The following is a 15,148-nucleotide window of genomic DNA, read 5'->3' as shown; positions in this document are numbered from 1 at the left end:
ACCTTCAAGAGTAAATTGGATGCTTATCTTGCTGGGATCCTATGACCCCAGCTGACTTCCTGCCCTTTGGGCAGGGGGCTGGACTCGATCTCCCAAGGTCCCTTCCAGCCCTAATGTCTATGAAATCTATGAAAGAAGCATTCTAGGAAAGAGGAGAGGAAGAAAATAGTCTGAAACAAGCAAAGGACATACTGTCACTTAATATTCCGATTAAAATGTAATAAGCTGATACTGTTACAACTTAATCAAGTATATAATTGTTCACTCCAGGTGTAGCCACTGCATGCGTGCCACAAGTGGCACAGACAGTCTCTGTGGCATGCAACAGATTGGGGTGGGAGCAGGGAACACTGTAGCTGATAGGTCAGGGAGCAGAAAGTAAAGCAACAGATCAGGCAGGGGAAGGGGATTGGAGCAGCACTCCGGGAAGGTACGGGGCTTGGTGTCATGCCTGTCAACAGTTTACCCCTTCCCTCTCCCCCCACTGGTTTATTCTTTTAAATTGCAAGAAGTAACACTACCTAGAAGGCTCGCTCTTTTTCCAGAAGACGTCAAGAAAAACAAAGCCCTGATATTAGTCGGACTAGAAGGGTCAGAATAAGGGCTAAAAGGGGCCTCCAGAGGGTCACCTAGTCTAATGCCCCACCAGAGGCAGGATCATCTCTATCCAAACCATCCTATCCAAATCTGTTGTATAACCCAGTGGTTCTCAACCTTATTAGACTCACCCCTTATGAAATGTCAGCTCTTATGTTTAACTCTTTTTGACTGCTGAAAAACAATAGAGAAATTCTTCGGTTGCAAAAGAACGCATAAAGCCCAGAACAGGTTGGGATGTTTCTAATACTATGAATTCATAGCTGCAAGCCACTTTAAATTACAACTGCATAAGTTTATGGAAGGGATGGTATAACAGGACAGGGATTTCTACCTCAACAACCAATGTTAAAAAAAAAAAATATGGTGTTTACAATTCCTATGTTCAGTTACTGACATAACTGATTTATAGTCTGGTAGGTGTCTGATATTCCTAGTCTGTAGGGTTTTTGCTGGTAGATGCTAAAAAGGAGGCTGGAGACCCCTTCCTTTGAGGCACTGGGACACTGGCCCCCAAGGCTGGGTTTAACTGGGATATACAGATGCTTTTGATGGAAAACAAATGTATTACTTCCTGTATTCTCTTGCTGGATCACACCACTCTAAGCCAGCTGTCAAACCTAACAAGAACAGCTGCAGGGGGACAGGGTGGAAAAAGAGGGACGGGGCATAATTCTTGTCCCATACTAGAGACATGATTCTTAGGATCTCCTGAGCATGTTTTAACCCACAGACATTTAACTCCTGACCCAGAAGCCATGTCGCCCACAAGAGGTTAAATTGTGGCCTGCGGACGCTTGCCTGGGTACTGCTCCCCCCCTCCACTGCTCCAGATGCTCTTGCCACCACCAGGGTCCCCTTCCCTCCTACAGCTTCAGCTTCCTACACTAACCCCTAGGGGTGCAGCACCACAGTTCACCCTGTGGGGCCCAGAGATTCTGCACAGAGCCACAGTGCAGGCATGGTACAGCATGGTGGCAATCACGTGAAGACCCCAACAGCTCAGAAGCTGGACAGCTCTGTATTACCTAACTACTTCCCAGTCACTGTAGTGCCCTCATCTTCTCAGATTTTACTAGTGGCATGTAGAAGGATGCTATTTTACCTAGTAATTGGGTGAGGCTGTTTGAAGCAGGTATCTTGGGAAATCCTCAGCTTTGTGAAAATCCAGGGTATTGGACTCAATGGCCCAGGAGACCACTTCCAAATTTATGTTCCTATACACTTCCATTCATGTGCCAACATTGCTGTGTACCTTGCATAGTTTTTCCCCTCTCTGATGTTTAACCCTTATTGTATTATGAAAATGCAATTCTATCCCCTCTCTGCCTCTGCTTTGCTAAGCTGAAAAAGTCTTTAGTCTCCTCTTAAGGTAGTTTCTCATTTCCTTCGTTGTCCGAGCAGTCATTTTTTCCCATTTGAAGTCACTTCTCTTAGGACCACAGCAAAGGAGGGCTAGAAGGGACCTCATGAGGTCATTAGTCTAGACTCCTGCCCAAGACACGTCTGCCCTTCCCTGAACTATCCACGCAAGTGTCAAACCTGCTCGTGACAATTTCCAAGGATGGCAAATGCACAACTTCTACAAGTAGCTTTTTCCAATGCTTGATCACCCTTGCAGTCAGAGAGCTCCTCTTAATCTCCAACCTAAATTTCTTCTGCTGCAGTGGGAGGTCATTGCTCCTAGTTCTTCCCTATGGCCACAAAGAAAAACCCATCCCTATGCTCTCTACAATCACCCTTCAGTTATTTGAAGACTTATTCTTCTTGAACAGTGGGGGCAAAATGGAACACAGTACTCCAGGTGAGGCCTCATCAGTGGCAAATACAACAGAATAATCATTTTCCTTGATCTGCAAGTGACACTCCTATTGTTACAACCCATTATGCTGTTGGCTTTTTTTCTGGTCCTCTCTACAGAACTGCAGCCTACCCAATCATTCCCTAGTCTGCTTTTGGGCATGCAGTTATTCTGGCCCAAGTGCAGAACTTTGTACTTGTTCTGAAATCAATTGGCTAAATTTCAGCCAGGACATTTCTCCATCTTAAGCAGGTCATTTTGGATCCTAGCCCTATCTTTCAGTGTCTGCAACTCCACCTAACTTGGTGTCATCTGCAAATTTGCCAAGTGTGTACTCAATCTCATACTCCAAATCATCAATGAAGATGTTTAACAACACTAAATGGGGGAGTGACACCTCGGAAACCCACCTGGTACCCTGCCCCAAGTAGACATTGAGCCATTAATGACTACTGGTTGAGCATGCCTATCCAATCAGTTTTGTATGCATCTTGCATCCACCTCTTGAACTTGGTTCATGCTGTTCCACAATAAGTCTTTTTATCAGTACTTTGTACAAGGGTATATGTATGTATTTACATATGCATTTTTATTTTATGTACAGGCACAGGGCAACCAATCATCTGAATCACGATGTACACACAAGATGTCTACAACCATCACAACCATAACACCAAGACTTTTGACGCATATACCTAAGCAAGGGTATGGAGGGGTGGAGGTTGCAACAGATGAGAATTGCTGCTGACTGCCTAATGGCTCAGCAAGAGCATATTCCTGTCAGGGTGATAGCCCTTGATCTTTCTCCAACCAAGGAGTACCCAAAAGGCAGTGTAAGGAGTAGGGTTTTTAGGTACCCTATACTCATCTTACTCCAGAGGTTGCAACACTAGGCTATTTTATAGACGCTACCCTACCATAACAACTCGCCCCACTACATTGCGATCAGGCTCTCTAGTCAGATGCAGTTCACAGTCATGCTCCGGACCAATATTACATATAATATACTCTAGAATCACACATCTCTTTTTCCCAGTTATAGCTCATTGGAGGCTCAGAAAGTAATCATCTAAAACAAGATCTTTCCACTTCTTTGCTTCCAAAGGATGAACCAAGTGCAGGACCTTGCATTCTACTATAATTTTATCCCATTTTCCTGTCCTCAAAGACAGCCAACTCCTTCTGTATGATATACTAATCCCTTTTCTATACTGATGATGGCTCTGAGGCCCTCATGTCATCAGCAAATTTCATTAGCATACTCTTACTTTTGGTGATAAAGAGTTCAATTAAAATATTAAAGTACTTCCAAAATTTGTCCTTACAGAACTCAATTAGTAACCCCTCCGTAACCCATTCCCTCACCATTTTTGATATGACCTGCTGTTGGCTCCCCTGTACCAGTTTCTATCCACATTGCAATTATTTTACTAATCCTCATTTTTTCCAGCAAATGCTTTACCAGACAGATAAATATCTACTGAACTTCTCCTGTATAAGAAATCAGTTATGTGGAACATGTATAATACTAGTGACACCATCTCTTTAGTAAACTTATGCTATATTCCACTTTTCTCATGTTTTTAATTACTCTTTACTTCAATGCGTGTTCAGAAGCATGAAAGCTACTGAAATTAGAATACCTGGATTATAAATTGTCCAGATCACAACTTTTCGCTACCATCATTATGTCCAGGAATTTTTTCACAGTAATTTTTAGTAAAGTGCATAGGAGACAAATGGAAACTAACACTATCTTCTCACTATATCAGCCTTCTGTTGACTCCTGGCTAAACTACATTTCTCATGATGCAATGCGTTCCATCTTCTGATAAAGTAGTCGACGGCTAATGAAAATCATGACATTTCTTCAAATTCATGGTTTTGCTGACTTATGAGTCACAACCTTAAATCACAGCTTTCTCTTCCGAGCCCTTACCTCTACAGGGGGGGGGAGAGCTAACCTCCCCAAATACTCCTTCCTACAAATATTTCAAGTCACTGGTTGCTTGGATTTTAAGGGGTCTTCCTAATTCAAGAATTCCTGGAGCTCCTGTTTAGGCCCGGCAATTAACAATTAATCAGCAGCCATTCAAAGCAAGAAGCCTCCGAAACAAACTCAACATTACGGCGAGCAGAATTTTTCATGCTCTAGTAAATTAACAGGTTTGTAAAGCTACTTTAACTCTTGCCTTTATTTCAACATAATCATGATTCACTATTGTTAGCCGTTATAAAAAAATATCATGCTGGATATTATACTAGCCTAATATTTTTTGGCAATGCTGAATTCAAACCAAACTTCAGGATGTTTTAACCTGTCTGCTCAATGATATTAGCAGATATTCTTCCCAAACAGACCAAGGATCTTTCCCAAGAACTGCTTCTTAAAAACAGGGGAACATTAATTCTGAATTACACAAGTTCATTACCAAGTTCAGGCTACTAAATTAAGAAAACCAATGTACATGTGAAAAATTAGGGTACAGTAATGCTATGACTAAGAAAAGTAAATGCACTTTGTAGAACAGTGAAAAGTATAGTGGCTATTTCGGATAAGGAAGCAAAAGGTAAACACCAACAACAACATGCAGCTTCAGCGGTTTTACCTGAGTAGCTTTATCTTTCATACATGAAGGATAGTGTACATGGGGATCACGTGGCCATTGTCCTGTGAGGTAAGGTCCTGTTATTGTGTCCAGAGAAGAGGTTCGCCTTATGGTACCAGAGGTTCGAACTTGCTGGGATTTTGGCCTATCCACTGCACAAAGAAAGAAAGAAAAAGAAAGTTGTTATTTCAAATCTGATGTGAAAAATTGCAAGCCATGTGAAAAAGGTTTATGACAACAACAACAAAAAACAACATACATTTAAAATAATTTACCTTCTTGTGTTTGACATAAGAAAAAGGTGTTTCAAAGGGTTTTTTGATTATGTTGCAAACTGGGAAACAAACATGCCCACACTTTAAGTTCACTTCTTGAGACTGAACAATACAACAGGTAAAACTCACCACTTACAAATACCACCAACAATGACTATACGACTGTATCCAAAGGGACACTGACTTGTCACTCAATATATTAACTATATTAACAAAATTTAAATCCAGCATTTGAAAGGAGTCAAAGTTATAGCACCAATATAAAATTTTGTATTGCTGTTTTATGCACAAGATTGGGACAAGCAGCTCTGTGCCACCAATCCCATGCTACCAAAGGCATGATGAGACCTGGCTTAGAAGCCACAGGCTGCCTAACCCTGCTCTGCAACATTTTATTTTAGATAAAGGAAGGCAATGGGCAAGTGAAGAAACTCTGCTTTTTCAATCATATGAGAACTTTTATCACATCTTTTTTAATTACTTCATTAAACTTCCTTTGTCATTCATATGAAGTTGAAATTTCATGTTCTCATTTTCTAGGCTTGCACAACGCTGCCTCAATCTACAGCTTAAATTGTCTATAGCCTAACTGTAAAAGTGATGTAAATTGAGAAACTTGCACACCTGTCATCCAGTCACTCACCGATTCTGCACATTCACTGGATCCCTACTCATATTAAAGACTTGAACAATCTTTCCTAAGAACAAAACAAAACTCTCTCAGAATGCTTATTTTTTCAGGAATGAAACATCTCAAAAGTCAGTGCCTCCAACACCAGAATCCTGTTCAACACCCAGCATCATAGCCAAACTTTAGCTCACATTAATGTGGTTTGTGTATTTATGGAACAAAATAAAATAGATCAGGTATTTGCCTAAATGTATAGTCAGGGAAATAGTATAAGCACAAATCATTTTATTATTACATGCTCTAAATAAGTGCCATGAATTGAGAATGTGTTTCATGATACTTTTGTGTAACTCAATTGAAACACCTATCACTTGGCAATTTACAAAACAAATTTCTATCATATCAAAGGCATTTCTCCTCAGAAAGAAGCAATTTTATGGTAAGTTGGTATTTTAGGAAAAAAAGGCTCGAGTGATGTGAAAGATTTTACTTTCAAGCTCAAAAAATTATACAAAGAATTTTACCAAAACTTGTATCTACCTTTCAGGTAACAATAAACCCAAGTCTTCAATGAAAGACTCATCTTTTTTGAAAAAAACAAACAAACAAAATGAGAGAGTGAGCAAGTCCTCTTAGGCGACTAGTATAAAGATTATTATACTAATAGTATAGTATTATACTTGCACTAATAGTTATTATTATACTAATATTAATAACCACTTAAGTAGTCAAATCTTGGAAAGTTTCTGGAAAACAGCAATTCACCAGAGGCATAATACTTAGCAATGGTTTATAGCCCAGTTTGTTTGTGAGGTCAGAGTTCAACACGTCTAAAAAGATTTTCATGTATGTAAGTTGGAGACTATGCAAAGTAAAAAAATCACCCAGCTGTAAAATCATTTAATACATGGTACTGGTTTCCAGATAAAGACACTAGAAACATGCAAAGTCAGTTCCTTTTGCAGATTTTACAAGTACAAGGTCCTACTACAAAAACAAAAAACCACAAGCCAAAAAAAACCCAAGAGATGTGACATTCACAAGAGAAAATAATTATTCTCTTCATCAGAACCCAGAGCACACCACCCACTCTCCCTTCCCTGGGTGTTGTGAAACTAGCATTAAAAGCATAACAGATCTATGCTTTTGTAGTCTACCTTTAAACAGTGTACCATACAAGGCAGTTGGTCAAACCCCAAGCTGAAAAGTACCAAAGAGCTCTCTGCACCAACCCTTACCGCTCTGAAATTTCCTCGCACCACAGACTCTCAACAGTTCTCCACTTGATCTACAAACTTAAGGAAGTAAGAAAGACTCCCCTCTGTCTAGGGAATTCCTAGGTACAAAATTACCTTGCTCAGAGCCAACCCAACATTTTACATGAAAACAGCAGCTAGTGATGTTCACAGCAACTCTCCTTCTAAAAGGCATCAACTAACACAACCATTTAAAAACACAAGTTCTGCACGTGACGTTAGATGCGAGTAGAATTCAGGTTAAATTGCTTAGTTTGACTGAACGGATGTTTCAATTTTCCTTCAGTAAAACACACCTGTATCTTACATAACCTGGAAAAAACAAGTGTTATATCATGATTCCCCTTCTGAAACAAGTTTCTAGTCCAGTTCAATGCAACTACACTGCACTTTTCTTCTTCCATGTTCCTTTCAGATGCCTATTTTTAAATCTGTGGATAAAGACTAAGTCCTTACACAGACCTAAATGTATAAGGGCCTGAAAAAAATTCTCAGATGACAAAGACCTTTCCTAGGCATAATACAAATGGAGCTATATCAAAAAAGGAAAAGTTAGCAAGAGTCAAACAAAGATAAAACCCCCCTCCGTGCTTGAAGCCAGTAATATTAATTTATTTTTGGCACAATCACATACAGCACTTCTCTGCCAAATGTTTCCAAAGGAAAGTACACAAAAGCAGAGCTGTCCAATTCATGGCCCACATGCTGCCCATGAGGGGTTAATTTGCAGACTCTGGGTTCCCACATGTATACCATTCCTCCCACCACTGCCCATATTCCACTATGCTAGCCACTACTAGCAAGTAGTAGATTACTACTACTGTAGAATCTCCCTTACTCACCTTCGGATTTTTTTCCCTCCTCCCTTCCCTGCTTTACCTTTTGTTTTCCTAACTTCTACCCATTTACGCTATCACTGACATCCTGTCACACCTGTAGCTTCTCTCATTCCTTGGAGTCTCGGAACAGCAGAGACTCCCCGTGCCTGAAGAAGGGCGATTGCATCCCAAAGTTTGCTAAGCACTTTTTCCCCCAACTACTCAGTTGGTCTAATAAAAGATAATCACATCTACTCAAAGAACCTTGCCTGACTATGCTAGCCAGTATTTTCTTTCCAAAAGACCCACTGCTGAACATACAGAACTGTCTTCTAAGTCTTCTGAAAGTGCCCCTCTGTGACTGAACATGCTTCAGCGATAGTCATTCGCCATAGGTAGATGGATTATGTAATGACTTGAGGACCTACGCATTCATGCTAGAAATGTATCCAGGTGGTGATTTCCTAACTGATCAGTTCTATGATTTAATTTTCTGCTGTTTTCAAACCTTGCCTGTGCCAGACTGTATTAGGTGCTCAGATTTCACAGTCACTCCTCCTAGTATTCTAAGAGGTAAAAGTGTTGAGGCATGGAAACCTGCAGCACAAACTTGCAATAACATGGAGGAATGAACCAGGGCAGAAACTGGGAATGGTAATTCATTAGTTATGGCAAGGTTACCCAACAGCAGCAGCAGGTAGTCCAATCCTTCCCCAGTTTTAGAAATACAGCTGGAAGTAACCTACCTTTATCTTCATAGATGTAAGGTCGGAGGGGACCTGAGCAGATCATGTAGTCTGACCCCCTGCCCTGGGCAGGAATGAATACTGGGGCTCTTATGACCCCTACTAAGTTTAAGCTCAAATGACCCCAGCTAGGTAGTTATCAAGCACCACTTGGAAGCTGGTTCCAGACCCTGGCCACCCTGACTGTGAAGCAGTGCCTCCTGACGTCTAGCCTGAACCTTCTCTCAAACAACTTGTGGCTGTTGTTCCTTGTTACTCTGGGAGGTGCTCAGGAGAACAGGGTCTCACCCAATCCCCTCCGTTCCCCCCTGTAAGTTTATATATAGCCACCAGATCCCCTCTCAGCCTTCTCTTGTGAAAGTTGAACAGGTTCAGGTCCCTTAGTCTCTCCTCGTAGGGCCTGCCTTGCTGCCTCCAATCATGCGAGTGGTCCTCCTCTGGACCCTCTCAATGCTGGCCTCATCCCTTCAGAAGCATAAAGAAGGATATACAGTTATAAGTTAACCTTAAACAGCTACAGACCTTAAATTTTTCAGTACCCTTCCTGGAATCCTGCTACGTATTACAATCATGATGGCAAGTAGGTACTGCTGCTGCCCGTGCCCTGGACATCTGGCAGGATCAAGGTAACAAAAGCGCTAGAAAATTTCAACACCATGAAAAGTGCGGAAAGGAAAACCTGCACTCACCCTTTCCAAAACTAATACAAGAACTAGGATTTCAATACACACTGCCATGTCTCAGCTTGTACCACAGAAAGAATAGAGCACAGCATTAAGGCAGAAAACCCAAGAGCCTCATGAACAAGTCCAAGCTGTTTCTGCATTTGTTTGAAGAGAGGTACTGCCCAGCTATCACTGACATAGAAAAAGGTCAGGATCTAGAAACACTTAAGTATGCCTTTTTTTAATTGGAGAATTACAATTCCGTACCAACCTATACTTTGTGTATCAATTTAATTTACTGACAGAACGTTAATGTAGAAATACAGGAAAAAGTAACAGCACTGGATATTGAAGACAAAAGTATAGCATACTAAATATTTAGTAAATTAATTTGTGAAATGAGATTTTAAAGGTGTAGAGTATTTGAATTATAAAGCCACTAACATTTTTGTCCATCTTTGAGCATATGCTAAATTTAAATTTTTATTAACCACAGTAGTTAAGTTTAAATTTATTAAACAAGGTTAAATATGTTTTGTTAAATACAAATTAAAAGCAAAATACATTTTAGACTGCAAGATATTTTTGGACAATATTTTAAGAACTGTGATTACCAAAGCACCCTGCTGCAGATGTACATTTATTTAACAGGGTCACATACCTCGTCTGAACCCTTGCCTTCTTAAGAGACAAAAGATATAAAGAGTTGAACCAGTCATCAGCTAAAATTAGATTTCATGACCCTATGACCTGATACACAGGCCTCAGAATGTATATAACCACAACACTTTTACAGCAAAGATGCTTCCAAAGGGAAGTTAGCAACTGCTGTTTTGACCCTCCATCTATTTTCAGCTTAGTTCCGATGGACATAGCAAACTTGCAATTAAATACTGGAGACCAACTGCTTTTAGTCAACTTTCAGTGCAACTATGCACACTATATTCTGTACTCTGCAGCTCAGTTTTACTTTTATTATGTGCACCATGTGATTTAGCTGCCACATTTGCAGCTCTGGCATTCTAGCCCTTTCCTAGCTAGAAGGGGAGGGCAATGGCAACTAGGAAGGAGCCTGGAGGCCACATGATAACACTTCGGGGGCTGCATACAACCTAACGGCTGCCAGTTAGACAGCCCTGTAAGTGATCTTTTTTGGTCCCTTAATCTCAGTAAGAAAAGGTAAAAAAAAAAAAAAAGTATAAAGCAAGGAAGTGCTGTCTTCAAAAGGTAAATATGCCTTTAAAAACTGTTAGTCAGATTCTACACTATTTTAAAGTATTTTCACACTTCACAAATCTTTCCCATACATCTTCATTCTAACAGCACACTCCAAGTGGATTAAAAAGTAATAAAATAGATTCTTGTAATCAGACTTATTTACGTTATATATCTATATCTATCCACTTCAGCCTAAGGCTTAAATTTAAAATAATTAAAACAATTTAAAACTAAAATAAAAATAAATATTCCAGCTGTATGTTTGCTGCAGAAACCAGTGAACTGGGGAACTCAGTGGCAAAGCACCTGGAAGAAGAGTTTATTTAAGTGCAAAACCAGCTTTTGACAGCTGTAGCCTTTTCTGCAGGTGCAGAGAGTATATTTTCTTCATTGCAGTATATTAATTTAGTTCAGTCCACTGCATAGTAATTTATTCAATGCAGAGAAGCCCACTGGGAACAAAATCAACAAGATCGCAAAGCTTATTCCCTCTTCCAATCTATCTTCAACGTATGACAAACTTGATTTGAGGGGAAGAGTTCTAAAATCTTGATGGACATGGTAAGAAGCAGCAATAATGTTTTCTTTGTTTTATCAGTTGGCTTTAAATACAAACATGTCTTGATGAAGTTTCTTATGCAAGCAGTATATTTAAAGTACTTTTTTCTAGCTAACCATCCAAATAATTTTTAAAAGGCAGCTTCACACATGATAAGTAACAGTTTTAATCAAATTATGCTAACCTGTAAGACTATCTTTCTTTAGGAGAATATCTAATAATATACAACTGTAAAAAGGTTAAAATCAATTACTTCATCATTGTTTCCTACCTACTAATTTAATTCATTATTAAAAGTTATTTAAATTGATGATTTAAAAATCAGTCCACCTTGACATACACTTCAGTTACAGTACCAGAGCATCCATTTCTTCTGGGTTGTATGGCTCAGTAATCAGGTTCACACTATCACTGTAGGAAAAGGTAGGTTTTCCATAACATTATTTTAATTATAAGATGCACTCTTTTCCCCTGTGCATACTGTCAGTAGTGTTGCGGAAAAATAAATAAATAAATAAAAACAAGTAATTGTCTCAGAGTGAGTTGAAGAGTAAGAGCTTTCTTCAGTATATGCATTTAATGGAAAAAATAACTTTAGCCTTGTTAAGCAATTAGTATTTTAAAATATGGATTGGCCTGAATACTCTGATTAAAAAAAGCTTGAGCTGCTGACCTGTAGTGTTAGTCCCAGAGTTTATGTGGATCATACTACAAAACTGGTAACCTGGAAAATTCACACCCTCCTGAACTGACAACATATCTGCCACCATTCACATAATTTCATGTACACAGATTACCGAAACTATTTTGTACAGATGTTTCTAAAATATATATTACCTTTGAGGCTAGTTGATTATATTCTTGTCCATGATTTTTTTTTCTTTCTAGATCATGGCTCCTACCCCACTCCCTGAGGAAGAACATCAAATATTTTAAATGCATTTGTTTTTTCTCTTGGGCAAAGAGGATGACAAAGCAAGGAAAATGATTTTTCATAGCAGACTATCAGGTGCGCACGGGATGCACTGAATGAACATAAGCCCAGGGTACACTACTGAGGGTAAAGTATGAAAGAAAGATTTAACAGAAGAGCATATTACACCATCAGCTATCATAATTAATCACAGAACAGTTATCAACCAAAAAGATGGTATAACACTCTGAACTAAAATGTAATTCTTAAAGCAGAAGCAAGTGGCAGCTTTCCAACAAAAAGCTGGATTCTAGTCTATATTTATCACAATTAGTTGGGGTTTTTAAGAAACAATTAAACATACCATCCAAAGTCTGATGGCTTAAATTGCTGCCATAGAGTTTTAAAATTTTAAGCACACTATAATTTCAGTAAGTTGGAAATGTATCCAGGGGCTAACTTGTGCAAACCAAGTCCAGTAAAAACTAGCCAATGAAGTAATATTGAGCAACTGAGACAATTTAGTGGGTTTTTTCCTAATAAGAATGCAAGGGAAGTCAAGAGATTTGCTTTCCAACTACTGGCTTGCTTTGCAGTTGTTGTTAAATGTTAATAGAAATGGTTTGAGTCTTGAATTTTTTGGCAAAATAGTCACCATATTAAAATGCCCATTTTATTAGGGACCAAGCTTTTTGAAATTTTATTAACTGATATGCCAGTTAAACTAGCTGCAAAGGCAATTAGCAAAATATCTTGTAGCTACACTATGTGCATTGTACACTGAAATATTGAAGCGACAGAGGCAGTTGACAGTTCCGGCTATCAGATAACAATGACCAACTAATTTACAGGTAGGGACAATCTCTCTTTCGTTAGCTGAGCCATAGAACAACACACACCAATGGGGTTTAAAGTACCAGTTCATTATATGGGCATATGCAATAGTTTGTTGCTTGTAAAGTAGCACTGCACATTATTAACTCCCATAAAACAGAGGCTAAGTCAGGGCTAGGTAATTATTTCAACCCAAAGGCCACAGAGGCGCACAGGCTGTTTTGGTGAGTTGTGGCAGGCCAGTTCAGCACAGCACCCCCACCTCCCCTCCATGCCCAGCACAATAATTCACCAAAACTCTTTATGTGGTATGGTGAAAGCGGTGTTCAGGAGCAGGGATGGGCAGGCGAGGCCAGGATCACAGTGTAGGGACAACACAGGGCAGGGCCAGGGCCAGGTGAGAACCACAATCCACTGTCTGCACACCCCTACAGACAGGTGCACTTCCGTTCCCTGCATGCCCCTGCTTATGGATCACAGCTCTGTCCCATCCTGGCCTTGTGTTGTCACTGCCCCATGATCCTGGACTTGCACCAGATGCAGCTCTACACAGCTCCCTGGAGCTGTGTCCAGGGCTGGGATCTTGGGCCTGTGACAGTAAGGGGCTAGGACAGAGCTGGAAGCTGCTGCCAGGCCTCCCTGGGGGGTTGCAGCACCCAGAATGGGGAGGAAGGCTCCAAGCACCACAGAGGAGGCTTGGGAGAAACTTAGCATCCTTCACCTCCCCTGGCCTATGGTGCTCAGCCCCACAGTCAAGGAGCGAGGGGGGTGGACCCAGTGGCAATTACACGCCCTGCCATGTACTTAGTGGCCAGGACTGGGCCAGGGCCAGTGGAGGTGGGCAGCACTGGGGTACCTCTGTCCTGTGCTAGCCTGCAGCTTACCCCAGGATGCCCGCATAGCAGCAGCAGCCCCCAGCCCTGTCGGCTAGGCGTGGGGCAGTGACGGGGGTGCAGGGGCAGCAGTGGGAGTTCCAGATGCAACTCTGCTCTGCCCCATACCAAGCCAGTGGGGCTGGGAGCTGCTGCCGATGCACAGGGATCCTAGAGCAAACTGTCAGCTGGCACGGGACAAGGGTGCCCCAGCACGGTCTGGCAGGGCCAAGGGTTCGCCCACAGGCCTGGCAGAATCAGCCCACCCTTAGGTTAAGTCATCAACATTCTAGCAGACAAGTCTCACCTGCAAGAGGCAGCCCCAGTCTGGCGAGGTCTTAATTTGAAGAAAGAATATGGAGTCACTAAATCTCATAATTCTTGAACTCTCCTTAGTCTTAAGATTCTAGCTGAAAGAAACTGTTGAGCAGCGACCCATCTCTGCTATGCACCTTAACACTTATTAGCTCAACCCACGGAACTAGATAAAGAAGGGCCAAATTAAAATCTACACAAGTGAGAATGAAGCCACATTTCATAATGAATCTATTTGTCAACTGGAATGCTGCTAAACTCTGAACCTCATAACAAGCAATGGGGTCATTCTACCCATGAAGATAAAAACTGGGCGTCTCAATACTGCTTGTTAAAAGGACACAATAACACAACATATCATCTGATAGCTCTTCAATCTATATACATACTGAAGTACAAATAACTGCATCAGCTTGTACTTTTCAAAAGATTTGTTACAATAAAATAAATGTGTTTTTTTAATAAAATATTAAAATATTAGCCTGCAGTACTATTATGTGGCTTAACATGCTGTATCAACATTGCCCTGTAGTAAATGTGAAAGACACTGCAAAGGAAGGCTATTTCCCCAAAGTCTAATGAATGGATTGTATGTCTTGCATTGTACTGTTATATTAAGACAGAATTACTACCATACAATTCACTTACTCATTTAGCACTTGTATTAATACAAGCATAATACAAGACAACAACATTATCACTAGAAAAAAGAACAGGAATAATTTTGATAAGACTAGTGTCACATTCTTCAGAACGGAGAGAATGTGACAACACTTCAGACTGGTACCATTTATCAGTCCACAGTACTTTAAAATGGACTTTTAACTATTGTTCAAACCTGCTACAATTAAAAAAAAAAAAAAAATCTCCCTGCAAGTAACGACAGTACCAGTTCATTATATGGGCATATGCAATAGTTTGTTGCTTGTAAACAAAGAAAAAAGGTATCAGGAAGTTTAGCAAATCATTTAGTCGAGCTAATCCAATGTATATTTCATGCAGTTTTTGACACCTTCAAAAAGGTATCCATGTAATATAT

At 40.3% G+C, this 15,148-nt stretch overlaps 1 protein-coding gene across 1 annotated transcript in view; it reads right to left on the bottom strand.

Moving 5' to 3' along the window:
• Positions 1-15,148, bottom strand: part of GLCCI1 (glucocorticoid induced 1) — a 77,212-nt gene that overhangs the window by 54,391 nt on the left and 7,673 nt on the right. Inside the window, exon 2 of the mRNA XM_019533804.1 lies at positions 5,008-5,159. Within this exon, the coding sequence (XP_019389349.1) occupies positions 5,008-5,159 (152 nt within the window). The remainder of the gene's footprint in view (positions 1-5,007; positions 5,160-15,148) is intronic.

Source organism: Crocodylus porosus, unplaced genomic scaffold (genome assembly GCF_001723895.1).
Source record: "Crocodylus porosus isolate Cpor-Errol unplaced genomic scaffold, CroPor_comp1, whole genome shotgun sequence".
Taxonomy (NCBI): domain Eukaryota; kingdom Metazoa; phylum Chordata; order Crocodylia; family Crocodylidae; genus Crocodylus; species Crocodylus porosus.
This window is presented reverse-complemented; position numbering and strand designations above follow the sequence as displayed.